Consider the following 14,878-nt stretch of genomic DNA (forward strand, 5'->3'; position numbering starts at 1 on the left):
TATTTATTTATGGCTGTTTTGGGTCTTCGTTGCTGCACATGAGCTTTCTCTAGTTGTGGCGAGCGGGGGTTCCTCTTCGTTGCGGTGCGCAGGCTTCTCTTGCTGCAGAGTGCGGACTCAAGAGCGCAGGCTCAGTAGTTGTGCACGGGCTTAGCTGCTCCGCGGCATGTGGGATCTTCCCGGACCAGGGCTCAAACCCGTGTCCCCTGTATTGGCAGGCAAATTCTTAACCACTGCGCCACCTGGTAAGTCCCTGTCCAGAGTACTCTTCCCTCATCCATCAGGCCACAGCTTTCATATTTCTTCCTTTGGGAAAACTTCCTGACTCCTCAAAGGCCAGGTTAAGGATCTCTACTCTGTGTATCTATAGCACTTTAAACATACACAGTAATTAAGAGTGCTTATGAAAATTTTTAATTAAATGATCTGTCTCTCTCTACTCTAAGGCAGGGATACTGTTTTCTTATTAATTGTTATATCCTCAGATCAGACAAAATATTGGCAAATGAAAAGATCTCAACAAATAGTAACTAGCAGCTCTCCAACTGTGTTGTGAAGATTTCCATACTCTGCAACTAACCTGCAGTTTGCTTTCATTACCCTCTTGTGGCAAGGACCTTCCTGCACTGCTTAAGGTTAGTAACTTAGATCTTCTTTTACCTCCTCATATCCAATTTCTAATTAAGAAGAATAAGAGTACTTTTTTTAATTCCTAAAAACTTAAATAAAAAATCTTAATTATCCTCTCAAAATTCTCCAGGTTTAAAAAAAAAAAGTCAATAGTAGTGAACTCCTTATCTCATCATTATAAAACTATCTGCCACATAGTAAATCTGATTGGCATCAGGTGTATCTTACACTCATCCAAAAGATACCTTATCTATTGAAGCACAAACCTGATCTCATTATTCACCACTAATGGAGCCTCCAAAACACTAACACCCCCCAGGAAATCAAAAGAGCCCAGCTGTACTAATCAACAAGGCACAAGGGAAAACACTTGATGCCAAAAGGGTAGCAATAACTATCCATCTAGAAAACTAAACTGTGGTCCAAAGTCCATATATAGAGAAAAGTAAGAAGTGCATTCCTGCCTTATAGATCACTCTAATCTTGGCTCCTGCCTGCTCTTTTAGAGGACAGGTTCTCAAGCTCTGGAACTGTACCCTCTACCTTATCTCTGAGGTAGAGAGGTTCCACTGTTCCAGGCCTCATGCTGGTGACACTTAGCTTAGGCTAGGTTCTGGCAAATGCAAAACCAGATAAAGGGAGAAGTATTGAAGGAGAGCTTTAACATCTATCTTTCTTCAGTCCTCAAGGAAAGCTATTCCACTTCCATTAGTCTATCTTTCAGAAACATTTACACAAGTGTGTCAAGATGTATGCAGAAAGAGTCTATTTACCATATATATAACAGATTTCTTAAAAACTTAAATGTCTGTTAAGAGGGATGGTTAAATATACTGAATTTATATTCTTATGGACTATTATGCAATCATTATAAAGCTAGGTGTACTGACATGGAAAGATGCCCATGATGCTTTGTTTAACTTAAAAAGAAAAAAAGAAGAAGAATATCATACAAAACATGATTCCATTTTTTAGTTTTAAAAAAAGGAAAAAATGGAAAATAATGAAGGAAAGGGAAGGGAGAAAAAAAAGAAAGGAGAAAACTTTGGGTTCACAGACACATGTTTTATATATAGAAAGACTTTGGAAGAATACACAATAATCAATTAACAACTGTTTACCTCTGGTAGGGTACTTTCACGTTTTTACTTAATATACTTTCATACCACTCAAATTTTTAAGAATTTTCTTTCAATAATGAGTATCTATTACTTTTTTAAAAAATTTTTTTAATTGAAATATAGTTGATTTACAATGTTGTGTTAGTTTCAGGTGTACAACAAAGTCAGTCAATTATATACATACATATATGTTATTACTTTTTAAATTAAAAATAAAGTATAATGATTAAAACAAAACTCTTTAAATATGTGTTGTTTTTTTAAATAACAGAACTGATTTTCAACTTAGGTAAAATATCAATGTCAAAATTATTCATCCATACTTCATATTCTCTACATAAAAATTCATTCACAAGAACTTGAAGATTTTTGACATTAAAAAAAATATAAAAGTACATACAAAGTTGTGTGTTGTAAGTGGAACGTTCTCCAACACTTCTACATGCAATTCCTCTCCAGTAAGCCAGGAAATATCAGTGTCCCAGCCAATTGGTTTCTTCTCTCTGAAAAGTGTAGACACAGCCTTTCTTGGTTATCATACCTAAAGATCTTCATAAACCTCATGCTGAAGATATGAAAATTGGTTATTGAGGGGCTATAATGGTGAGGGAGTTTTGGCTCCCTGGTCTTCCATCATTAGAAATTTAAATGGCAATAAATTAATTTTTAAGTTTACCCCAAATAAATGTATCATTCTTGGACAAACAGCAGGGTAAAGAGATATACTCTTTTCTTCAAGTCAGCTCCAGAAAAGACCTACAACAGCGGAAAATGGATTGTTCCTGGGGTCCAAAAAAAAAAAGAAATCACAGGTACAGATTTACGTACCCATTCAAAGAAAAAGAGTACTCAAGGGACAATATGCCCCAAAAAGGAGACTTTTTTTTGTTTTAAAAAAACAGGACTCAAAATTGGGGTTGGGGGGCTCATGGCAAAATTTTAGACGCCTTCTGAAAAATAATTCAATATAAAATGTTAATTTTGTTAAGTCTTTTGTGAAACTATGAGTTTATATTAAAAATAAAGGACTGGGAAAGAGTCCATTATTCAAATAAGACACATAAAAAAATAGTTCAAAAATTTTAAGAATCTCAAACTCTAAACAAAGTCATTTGATCAGAGAAACAAACACTATCATCACAAGAAATTATCTAATGTTAACTCCTCAAAGGGCCTACAAGATTTCTTTAGGCTAATTAACTTAGTATTAATATTTTTTTCCTGAAGTTGATTTTCAATACCCCAGGTCTGGGTAAAGATCTTATAGAAAACCCCAAAATTTCATGTCTGAGGTTTTTTTTTCCTTTTTTAAACGAAGTTTCACATCACACACAAACCATACCCATCCTGAATTCTGTAAACAGCACAGCACTCTGGGATTAGACCTCTCATCATCAGTGCTTTCTTTAGGCTGTCCCGGACTGTAACTCCACACCTTGCAGGTACCTATGGTATCATAAACATATGATATGAGGTAAAGGAAATAAATTATATATTTTCCACATCATTGAAAAAAACCAATAATTTACCTTTATAACACCTTTAAAATGTCATATGGATTACTGTGTCAGAAAATTATTTCACTAACTTAATATTAATGGGAAATTATGACTCAAGTATCTATTATTACTCACCAACTTAAATCAAAGCAAAATTAATTTTTAGTTTTTTATTAAAATTACAAAATATCTTAAACATATAAAAGAACAGAAAATACTACAGATCCTTATGTGCTCACTGCTGAGAAATAATAGATGTCAACATTTAAAGCAAAATCAATTTTGATCCAACACTGTTCAAAGCTGAAAACTCTAATCCTTCAATCATAATGATGGTCCCTAAGAGATGTCTTACTGATCCTAAACATAGCAGAAGAAAATACCTGTCTTAATGTGTATAGTTGATATCTGCTGTTTAGTTGTTTGGCACTCCTATTTCCTCTGGGAACCCACCCTTCCCTAAAAACCACATGGTTCTGGAGAGGCCATCAATCACAAGGGTCACTACTTTTCTGGCTACACATGACATAAGCCAGCTAATCAGTTTCCCATATCCCTAATCCAGGGCTAGATATATGACCCAAACAGCACCAGAGTTCTTTCCTTAACTGACAGATGGACACTGGTTGAGAGAAGTTTCTGTTTCTACTGTAGTTAAAGTGTTCCAAAAGGATAGAAATCTGGAGTCCCTAATGGCCATCCTCCCTAGTACACTGAGAAAACCTGGCTACAGAATGAAGCTAACCTAAGGAGAAGGAGAGATGACATTAGGAGCGGGGAGAAAAGAGGCACTGAAAATAGAGATAAGAATCTTTCTGTATATTTGAAGTTGTCTCTATCCTGGCCTTTTCTGCCAGCGACCCATCTCCCCAGATATTAATCCAAATAATTTAAAACTGAAAAAGGACTGACAAACACAGTGTAGACTAAAGTGAAGCAATGGGAGTTCAGGTTGGTCAGTCTTTATGGGTGGAGGGGAGTGCAGACAGAGGAAATGTTAATAACAAAATTAAAGGTTTCATTCTTTTAAATCACTAAAGTACTCAGCAAACCAAAAGTTTCCAAAGAAATTGGGAAACTTATGCTAGAGGGGGAAAAATGGAGTGAAAATGAATATAAGACAGCTGAATCTAAACAGTATATTGAAGGGGAACAATTGAGAAAGCCAAATTAGGACCTAAGATTAGAAAACACAGGAGGCAGATTTTAGCTCAATATAACTGTTAAAACTATCCAGCAAGGGAAAAGTTTACCATGAGGGAGTAGGTTCATCATTGGAAATATTCAAGAGACTGGATTGGTACAGTTGATCCTCTTTATTCATAGACTCTGTTGCAAATTTGTCTGTTTGCTAAAATTTATTTGTAACCCCAAAATCAATACTTTTGCAGACATGCACAGAGGACTGAAAAATTTGAGTTGCTCAAGGCATACTTTCCCAGCTGAGGTTAATCAAGGTGACACTGCCTTCTTTTTCTAGCTCTCATACTGTAGACAAGTGCCAGGTGACTTTTAAGCTAATGGACCTGTGAAGAAATAAACAATCTAGGGGCCAATATACAGAGGCCATCTTTGGCTCATTTATAACAGTAATCCTGCATTTCTCCTAGGAGCAATGGTTCAGTATTCACTAATTCAGTGTTTGCAGGGAATGTATAGAACATAACTACTGCAAATCGTGAGAACTGGCCATACCTTCTAGAAATAATGAACAGAAGGGAAAGCTTACTTTTTCCCTCTGCAACTCATATTCTGCCTACTCTAAACCAAAAACTTCTTGATTGACAACCCTATCTTTAGTTTTAAACCCCATCCAAGCTATCCTATCCCCATGTTATCAGTGAAATCTTTCTAAAGAAGGTATTCTTAACATGTGTGCGTGTCAAATACTTCTGAGAACCTGATGAAAGCCTTAGATACTCTCTCTGGAACATAAAATTTCAAGCCCATTATGGACTGCTGAGGAGTCCACTGAACTCAGATTAAGAATCCCATTCTAAGGTATAACCTTACATTTCATTAGTCTTCTCAAAATTTTCCAGTTATTTATAGGACAAAATTCAAATTCCTTAATATGGCATACGAGGTCATCAATGGGTTGGGGCTATCCACCTTTCAGTTCCTTTGGTAATTCCCCTCATGCACTCCTGTAATGCCATCTTCTAATATAGCTATGCTCCCTTATGCTTCTCTGAACAGGTTGATTCCAAGGTGTATATATGTTTCATCAGTAGGCAAAAATTTGGTTTTCCACTCTTATCACCAAGGGAAAGTCACCTATCAGTCCTTCATTCACTTCTGTAGGCTGATTTCTGTTCCTTCATGATACCTGTTCAACAGACTGACATACCAACAAAATAAAACAGAAAGACCAAAGCAGACTCCAACACATACAGAAAATCAAAATAAAATAAAGGCAGCATCTGAAATAGGATAAAGATGAACTTTTAAATAACTGATGTTGGAACTACTGGAACCAATCTAGGAAAAAAAAGGTTCACCCATACTACATACTGTACACTAGGGTAAATTCCAAAAGGATCAAATATTTAAATGTTGAAGGAAGGAGGGGACAAACCATAAAAGAACTGAAAGAAACACACAGCAAGCTCCTTTATAACCTCAAGTGAAGAAGCCTTATAAATCTATGATGAAAAGTCTGGAAGCCATAAAAGAAAAATGTTAAATTCACCTACACATAACTAAGAACTTTTTAGATGGCAAAACATACACAACATACTGCAGTCAGCCCTCCATATCGTGGGTGCCACATCCGTGGATTCAACCAACTGAGGATCAAAAATATTCAGAAAAAATTTCCAGAAAGTTCCAAAAAAGCAAAACTTAAATTTGCCTACTATAAGTAACCTAAAGATGATTTAAAGTATACAGGAGTATGTGCATAGGTTATATGCAAATACTATGCCATTTTATATAAGGCACTTGAGCATCCAAGGATTTTGGTATCCTTAGGGGGTCCTGGAACCAATCCCCTGCAGATACTGACGGATGACTATATAAGCAAAGTCAAAAGACAAATGCAAACTGGGAAAAAAATATTTGCAACTTATATAAGAGGCATATAATCTTCATGATATATAAAGACCTTCTGAAAAATAGAGATCAGCATCAACAGGCAAAGGACATGAAAGACAGTTCAGGAAAACAGAAATATAAACGGCCTTCTAACTTATGAAAAGGTGTTCAACCTCAGAGAAAAGCAAACTCAAACTTGCCAAAATATCTTTCATTTATCACATTGGCAAAAATACAAAAGTTTGACAACATACTCTGTTGATGAGGCTATGGTAAACAGGCATCTCATACACTGCTGATAGCAGTGCAAGACTAAGCAAAACCTGTGAAGCAAAATTTGAAAGTTTCTTATCAAAATTACAAATGTAAATTTCTCTTTGATCAAGGAAGCCTACTTTTGGTATACCATAATTTAACTGGTAAACTATAGTACATCTATACAATGGAATCTATAGCTATAAAAAAGAATATTTAAGCATGCTATACGTGGAAATGGAAAATTTCCAGGAAGGCCTACATAAACATTAAAAGCAAAATACAGAATGATATATACAGTATGATACCTTGTGTGTATGAAGAGGAGTGGAGAAATAAGAATATATCTATTCTCTTCTTGCTACATGAAGAAACCCAGAAAACACACACACACACCCAAATAAAAATAGTTACCTAAAAGGTACAGGGGAAACTGGATGTAAAGAGGTAGAGGTGGAAACAAGATTTCCTGATGTAAATACCACATGAAAGAATTACCAGAACAACTCCTACAGAACACCCACTGAACACTGGCAGAAGACCTCAGACCTCCCAAAAGGCAAGAAACTCCCCACGTACCTGGGTAGGGCAAAAGAAAAAAGGAAAAACAGAAACAAAAGAATATGGATGGGACCTGCACCAGTGGGAGGGAGCAGTGAAGGAGGAAAGGTTTCCACACACTAGGAAGCCCCTTAGCAGGCGGAGACTGCGGGTGGCGGAGGGGGGGAAGCTTTGGAGCCGCGGAGGAGAGCACAGCAACAGGGGTGTTGAAGCCAAAGCAGAGAGATTCCTGCACAGAGGATCGGTGCCGACCAGCACTCAGCAGCCCGAGAGGCTGGTCTGCTCACCTGCCGGGGCGGGCGGGGCTGGGAGCTAAGGCTTGGGCATCGGTTGAGCCCAGAGAGAGGACTGGCGGAGTGAACATAGCCTGAAGGGGTTAGTGCGCCACGGCTAGGCTACCCGGGAGGGAGTCCGGGGAAAAGTTTGGACCTGCCAAAGAGGCAAGAGACTTTTTCTTCCGTCTTTGTTTCCTGGTGCGCGAGGAGAGGGGATTAAAAGCGCTGCTTAAAGGAGCGCCAGAGATGGGCGTGAGCCGCGGCTAACAGCGCGGACCCCAGAGACGGGCATGGGACGCTAAAGCTGCTGCCGCCGCCACCAAGAAGCCTGTGTGCGAGAACAAGTCACTATCCACACCCCCCTTCCGGGAGCCTGTGCACCCCGCCACTGCCAGGGTCCTGTGATCCAGGGACAACTTCCCCGGGAGAACGCAGCACAGCGCGCCTCAGGCTGGTGCAACGTCACGCCGGCCTCTGCTGCTGCAGGCTTGCCCCGCACTCCATACGCCTCCCTCCACCCGGCCTGAGCGAGCCAGAGTCCCCGAAGCAGCAGCTGCTCCTTTAACCCCGTCCTGTCTGAACGAAGAACAGACGCCCTCCAGCGACCTACACAAGAGGCGGGGCCAAATCCAAAGCTGAGCCCCGGAAGCTCTGAGAACAAAGAAGAGAAAGGGAAATCTCTCCCAGCAGCCCCAGAAGCAGCGGATTAAAGCTCCACAAACAACTTTTTGCACCCTGCATCTGTGGAATACCTGAATAGACAACGAATCATCCCAAATTGAGGAGGTGGACTTTGAGAGCAAGATTTATTATTTTTTACCCTTTTCCTCTTTTTGTGAATGTGTATGTGTATGCTTCTGTGTGAGATTTTGTCTGTACAGCTTTGCTTTCACCACTTGTCCTAGGGTTCTTGTCTGTCCGTTTTTTTTTTTTTCTTTTACTAAAAAATTTTTTTTCTCAATAAATAGTTTTTAATAACTATTTTATTCTATCTTATTTTATTTTAGCCTCATTCTTTCTTTCTTCCTTCCTCCCTCCCTCCCTCCCTCTCTCTCTCTCTTTCTTTCTTTCTACTTTTTCTCCCTTTTACTCTGAGCCATGTGGATGAAAGGCTCTTGGTGCTGCAGCCAGCAGTCAGTGCTGTGCTTCTGAGGTGGGAGAGCCAACTTCAGGACACTGGTCCAAAAGAGACCTCCCAGCTCCACGTAATATCAAACGGCAAAAATCTCCCAGAGATCTCCATCTCAAAACGAACACCCAGCTTTACTCAACGACCAGCAAGCTACAGTGCTGGACACCCTATGCCAAACAACAAGCAAGAAAGGAACACAACCCCACCCGTTAGAAGAGAGGCTGCCTAAAATCATAGTAAGTCCACATACACCTCAAAACACACCACCAGACGTGGACCTGACCACCAGAAAGACAAGATCCAGCCTCATCCACCAGAACACAGGCACTAGTCTCCTCCACCAGGAAGCCTACCCAACCCACTGAACCAACTTTAGCCACTGGGGACAGACACCAAAAACAACGGGAACCACAAACCTGCAGCCTACAAAAAGGAGACCCCCAAACACAGTAAGATAAGCAAAATGAGAAGACAGAAAAACACACAGCAGATGAAGGAGCAAGATAAAAACCCACCAGACCTAACAAATGAAGAGGAAATAGGCAGTCTACCTGAAAAAGAATTCAGAATAATGATAGTAAAGATGATCCAAAATCTTGGAAACAGAATAGAGAAAATGAAAGAAACATTTAACAAGGACTAAGAACAACTAAAGAGGAAACAAGCAATGATGAACAACACAATAAATGAAATTAAAAATATTCAAGAAGGGACCAATAGCAGAATAACTGAGGCAGAAGAACGGATAAGTAACATGGAAGATAAAATAGTGGAAACTACTGCAGAGCAGAATAAAGAAAAAAGAATAAAGAAAAAAGAATGAAAAGAGCTGAGGACAGTCTCAGAGACCGCTGGGACAACATTAAATGCACCAACATTCGAATTATAGGGGTCTCAGAAGAAGAGAAAAAAAAAGGGACTGAGAAAATATTTAAAGAGATTATACTTGAAAACTTCCCTAATATGGGAAAGGAAATAGTTAATCAAGTCCAGGAAGCACAGAGAGTCGCATACAGGATAAATCCAAGGAGGAACACTCCACGACACATACTAATCAAACTGTCAAAAATTAAATACAAAGAAAACATATTAAAAGCAGCAAGGGAAAAACAACAAGTAACACACAAGGGAATCCCCATAAGATTAACAGCTGATCTTTCAGCAGAAACTCTGCAAGCCAGAAGGGAGTGGCAGGACATATTTAAAGTGATGAAGGAGAAAAACCTACAACCAAGATTACTCTACCCAGCAAAGATCTCATTCAGATTTGATGGAGAAATTAAAACCTTTACTGACAAGCAAAAGCTGAGAGAGTTCAGCACCACCAAGCCAGCTTTACAACAAATGTTAAGGAACTTCTCTAGGCAAGAAACACAAGAGAAGGAAAAGACCTACAATAACAAACCCAAAACAATTAAGAAAATGGGAACAGGAACATGCATATCGATAACTACCTTAAATGTAAATGGATTAAATGCTCCCACCAAAAGACACAGACTGGCTGAATGGATACAAAAACAACACCCATATATATGCTGTCTACAAGAGACCCACTTCAGACCTAGGGACACATACAGACTGAAAGCAAGGGGATGGAAAAAGATATTCCATGCAAATGGAAATTTAAAAAAAGCTGAAGTAGCAATACCCACATCAGATAAAATAGACTTTAAAATAAAGAATGTTATAGGAGACAAGGAAGGACACTACATAATGATCAAGGGATCAATCCAAGAAGACAGTATAACAATTATAAATATATATGCATCCAACATAGGAGCACCTCAATACATAAGGCAAATACTAACAGCTGTAAAAGGGGAAGTCAACAGTAACACATTCATAGTAGGGGACTTTAACACCCCACTTTCACCAATGGACAGATCATCCAAAATGAAATAAATAAGGAAACACAAGCTTTAAATGATACATTAAACAAGATGGACTTAGCTGATATTTATAGTACATTCCATCCAAAAACAACAGAATACACATTTTTCTCAAGTGCTCATGGAACATTCTCCAGGATACATCATATCTTGGGTCACAAATCAAGCCTTGGTAAATTTAAGAAAATTGAAATTGCATCAAGTATCTTTTCTGACCACAACGCTATGAGACTAGATATCAATTACAGGAAAAGATATGCAAAAAATACAAACACATGAAGGCTAAACAATACACTACTTAATAACAAAGTGATCACTGAAGTAATCAAAAAAATACCTAGAAACAAATGACAATGGAGACACGACGACCCAAAACCTATGGGATGCAGCAAAAGCAGTTCTAAGAGGGAAGTTTATAGCAATACAATCCTACCTTAAGAAACAGGAAACATCTCAAATAAACAACCTGACTTTGCACCTAAAGCAATTAGAGAAAGAAGAACAAAAAAACCCCAAAGTTAGCAGAAGGAAAGAAATCATAAAAATCAGATCAGAAATAAATGAAAAAGAAATGAAGGAAATGATAGCAAAGATCAATAAAACTAAAAGCTTGTTCTTTGAGAAGATAGACAAAATTGATAAACCATTAGCCAGACTCACCAAGAAAAAAAGGGAGAAGACTCAAATCAATAGAATTAGAAATGAAAAAGGAGAAGTAACAACTGACACTACAGAAATACAAAAGATCATGAGAGATTACGACAAGCAACTATATGCCAATAAAATGGACAACCTGGAAGAAACGGACAAATTCTTAGAAATGCACAAACTGCCAAGACTGAATCAGGAAGAAATAGAAAATATGAACAGAAATAGAAAATATGAAAAGACCAATCACAAGCACTGAAATTGAAACTGTGATTAAAAATCTTCCGACAAACAAAAAGCCCAGGACCAGATGGCTTCACAGGTGAAGGGCTTCCCTGGTGGCGCAGTGGTTGAGAGTCTGCCTGCTGATGCAGGGGACACGGGTTCGTATCCCGGTCCGGGAAGATCCCACATGCCGCGGAGCAGCTAGGCCCGTGAGCCACGGCCACTGGGCCTGCGCGTCCGGAGCCTGTGCTCCGCAACGGGAGAGGCCACAGCAGTGAGAGGCCTGCGTACTGCAAAAAAAAAAAAAAAAAAAAACCCAAAAAAAAACCATTTAGAGAAGAGCTAACGCCTATCCTTCTCAAACTCTTCCAAAATATAGCAGAGGGAGGAACACTCTCAAACCCATTCTATGAGGCCACCATCACTCTGATACCAAAACCAGACAAAGATATCACAAAGTAAGAAAACTACAGGCCAATATCACTGATGAACATAGATGCAAAAATCCTCAACAAAATGCTAGCAAACAGAATCCAACAGCACATTAAAAGTATCATACACCATGAACAAGTGGGGTTTATTCCAGGAATGCAAGGATTCTTCAATATATGCAAATCAATCGTGATACACCATATTAAAAAATTGAAGGAGAAAAACCATATGATCATCTCAATAGATGCAAAGAAAGCTTTCGACAAAATTCAACACCAATTTATGATAAAAACACTGCAGAAAGTAGGCATAGAGGGAACTTTCCTCAACATAATAAAGGCCATATATGACAAACCCACAGCCAACATCGTCCTCAATGGTGAAAAACTGAAAGCATTTCCACTAAGATCAGGAACAAGACAAGGTTGCCCACTCTCACCACTCTTATTCAACATAGTTTTTGGAAGTTTTATCCACAGCAATCAGTGAAGAAAAGGAAATAAAAGGAATCCAAATTGGAAAAGAAGAAGTAAAGCTGTCACTGTTTGCAGACGACATACTATACATAGAGAATCCTAAAGATGCTACCAGAAAACTACTAGAGCTAATCAATGAATTTGGTAAAGTAGCAGGATACAAAATTAATGCACAGAAATCTCTGGCATTCCTATACACTAAGGATGAAAAATCTGAAAGTGAAATCAAGAAAACCCTCCCCATTTACTACTGCAACAAAAAGAATAAAATATCTAGGAATAAACCTACCTAAGGAGACAAAAGACCTGTATGCAGAAAATTATAAGACACTGATGAAAGAAATTAAAGATGATGCAAATAGATGGAGAGATATACCATGTTCTTGAATTGGAAGAATCAACATTGTGAAAATGACTCTACTACCCAAAGCAATCTACAGATTCAATGCAATCCCTATCAAACTACCACTGGCATTTTTCACAGAACTAGTACAAAAAAGTTCACAATTTGTTATGGAAATACAAAAGACCCCGAATAGCCAAAGCAATCTTGACAATGAAAAACGGAGCTGGAGTAATCAGGCTCCCTGACTTCAGACTATACTACAAAGCTACAGTAATCAATGGTATGGTACTGGCACAAAAACAGAAATATAGATCAATGGAACAGGATAGAAAGCCCAGAGATAAACCCACGCACATATGGTCACCTTATCTTTGATAAAGGAGGCAGGAATGTACAGTGGAGAAAGGACAGCCTCTTCAATAAGTGGTGCTGGGAAAACTGGACAGCTACATGTAAAAGTATGAGATTAGAACACTCCCTAACACCATACACAAAACTAAGCTCAAAATGGATTAAAGACCTAAATGTAAGGCCGGAAACTATCAAACTCTTAGAGGAAAACATAGGCAGAACACTCTATGACATAAATCACAGCAAGATCCTTTTTGACCCACCTCCTAGAGAAATGGAAATAAAAACAAAAATAAGCAAATGGGAGCTAATGAAACTTCAAAGCTTTTGCACAGCAAAGGAAACCATAAACAAGGCCAAAAGACAACCCTCAGAAAGGGAGAAAATATTGGCAAATGAAGCAACTGACAGAGGATTAATTTCCAAAATTTACAAGCAGTTCATGCAACTCAATAACAAAAAAACAAACAACCCAATCCCAAAATGGGCAGAAGACCTACACAGACATTTCTCCAAAGAAAATATACAGATTGCCAACAAACACATGAAAGAATGCTCAACATCAGTAATCATTAGAGAAATGCAAATCAAAACTACAATGAGATATCATCTCAGACCAGTCAGAATGGCCATCATCAAAAAATCTAGAAACAGTAAATGCTGGAGAGGGTGTGGAGAAAAGGGAACACTCTTGCATGGCTGGTGGGAATGTGAATTGGTACAGCCACTATGGAGAACAATAAGGAGGTTCCTTAAAAAACTACAAATAGAACTACCATATGACCCAGCAATCCCACTACTGGGCATATACCCTGAGAAAACCATAATTCAAAAAGAGTCATGTACCAAAATGTTCATTGCAGCTCTATTTACAATAGCCAGGAGATGGAAGCAACCTAAGTGTCCATCATCGGATGAATGGATAAAGAAGATGTGGCACATATATACAATGGAATATTACTCAGCCTTAAAAAGAAATGAAATTGAGCTATTTGTAATGAGATGGATAGACCTAGAGTCTGTCATACAGAGTGAAGTAAGTCAGAAAGAAAAAGACAAAATACCGTATGCTAACACATATATATGGAATTTAAGGGGAAAAAAATGTCATGAAGAACCTAGGGGTAAGACAGGAATAAAGACGCAGACCTACTGGAGAACGGACTTGAGGATATGGGGAGGGGGAAGGGTGAGCTTTGACAGGGTGAGAGAGAGTCATGGACATATACACACTAACAAACGTAGTAAGGTAGATAGCTAGGGGGAAGCAGCCTCAAGGCATAGGGATATTATGTCGGTGCTTTGTGACAGCCTGGAGGGGTGGGATAGGGAGAGTGGGAAGGAGACGCAAGAGGGAAGACATATGGGAACATATGTATATGTATAACTGATTCACTTTGTTATAAAGCAGAAACTAACACACCATTGTAAAGCAATTATACCCCAATAAAGATGTTTAAAAAAAAAAAAAAGAAACGAAACTGAGTTATTTGTAGTGAGGTGGATGGACCTAGAATCTGTCATATAGAGTGAAGTCAGTCAGAAAGAGAAAGACAAATACCATATGCTAACACATATATATGGAATCTAAGGGGAAAAAAATGTCATGAAGAAGCTAGGGGTGAGACGGGAGTAAAGACACAGACCTTGTAGAGAATGGACTTGAGGATATGGGGGGGGGAAGGGTAAGCTGTGACAAAGCGAGAGAGTGGCATGGACATATATACACTATCAAACGTAAAATAGATAGCTAGTGGGAAGCAGCCGCATAGCACAGGGAGGTCAGCTTCGTGGTTTGTGACCACCTAGAGGGGTGGGATAGGGAGGGAGGGAGACACAAGAGGGAAGAGATACGGGAACATATGTATAACTGAGTCACTTTGTTATAAAGCAGAAACTAACACACCATTGTAAATCAATTATACTCCAATAAAGATGTAAAAAACAAAGAATTACCTATTCAAAAAGGAAAAGGGGAAGGGGAGCACTGTCTCAAATTTTA

General features: G+C 38.7%; 1 protein-coding gene across 6 annotated transcripts in view; it reads right to left on the bottom strand.

Moving 5' to 3' along the window:
* The window catches only part of BRAF (B-Raf proto-oncogene, serine/threonine kinase), a 153,744-nt gene that overhangs the window by 63,712 nt on the left and 75,154 nt on the right, over window positions 1-14,878 (bottom strand). For 5 of the 6 annotated variants that reach the window (XM_065884233.1, XM_065884234.1, XM_065884232.1 and 2 more), the window contains 2 exons: window positions 3,094-3,197; window positions 2,152-2,254 (listed from right to left, as the gene is read on the bottom strand). In XM_065884233.1, the coding sequence (XP_065740305.1) occupies window positions 2,152-2,254; window positions 3,094-3,197 (207 nt within the window). Of the gene's footprint in view, window positions 1-2,151; window positions 2,255-3,084; window positions 3,198-14,878 lie in introns of all 6 variants that reach the window. The other variant, XM_065884230.1, reaches the window with a different exon arrangement.

Source organism: Phocoena phocoena, chromosome 9, assembly GCF_963924675.1.
Source record: "Phocoena phocoena chromosome 9, mPhoPho1.1, whole genome shotgun sequence".
NCBI lineage: Eukaryota > Metazoa > Chordata > Mammalia > Artiodactyla > Phocoenidae > Phocoena > Phocoena phocoena.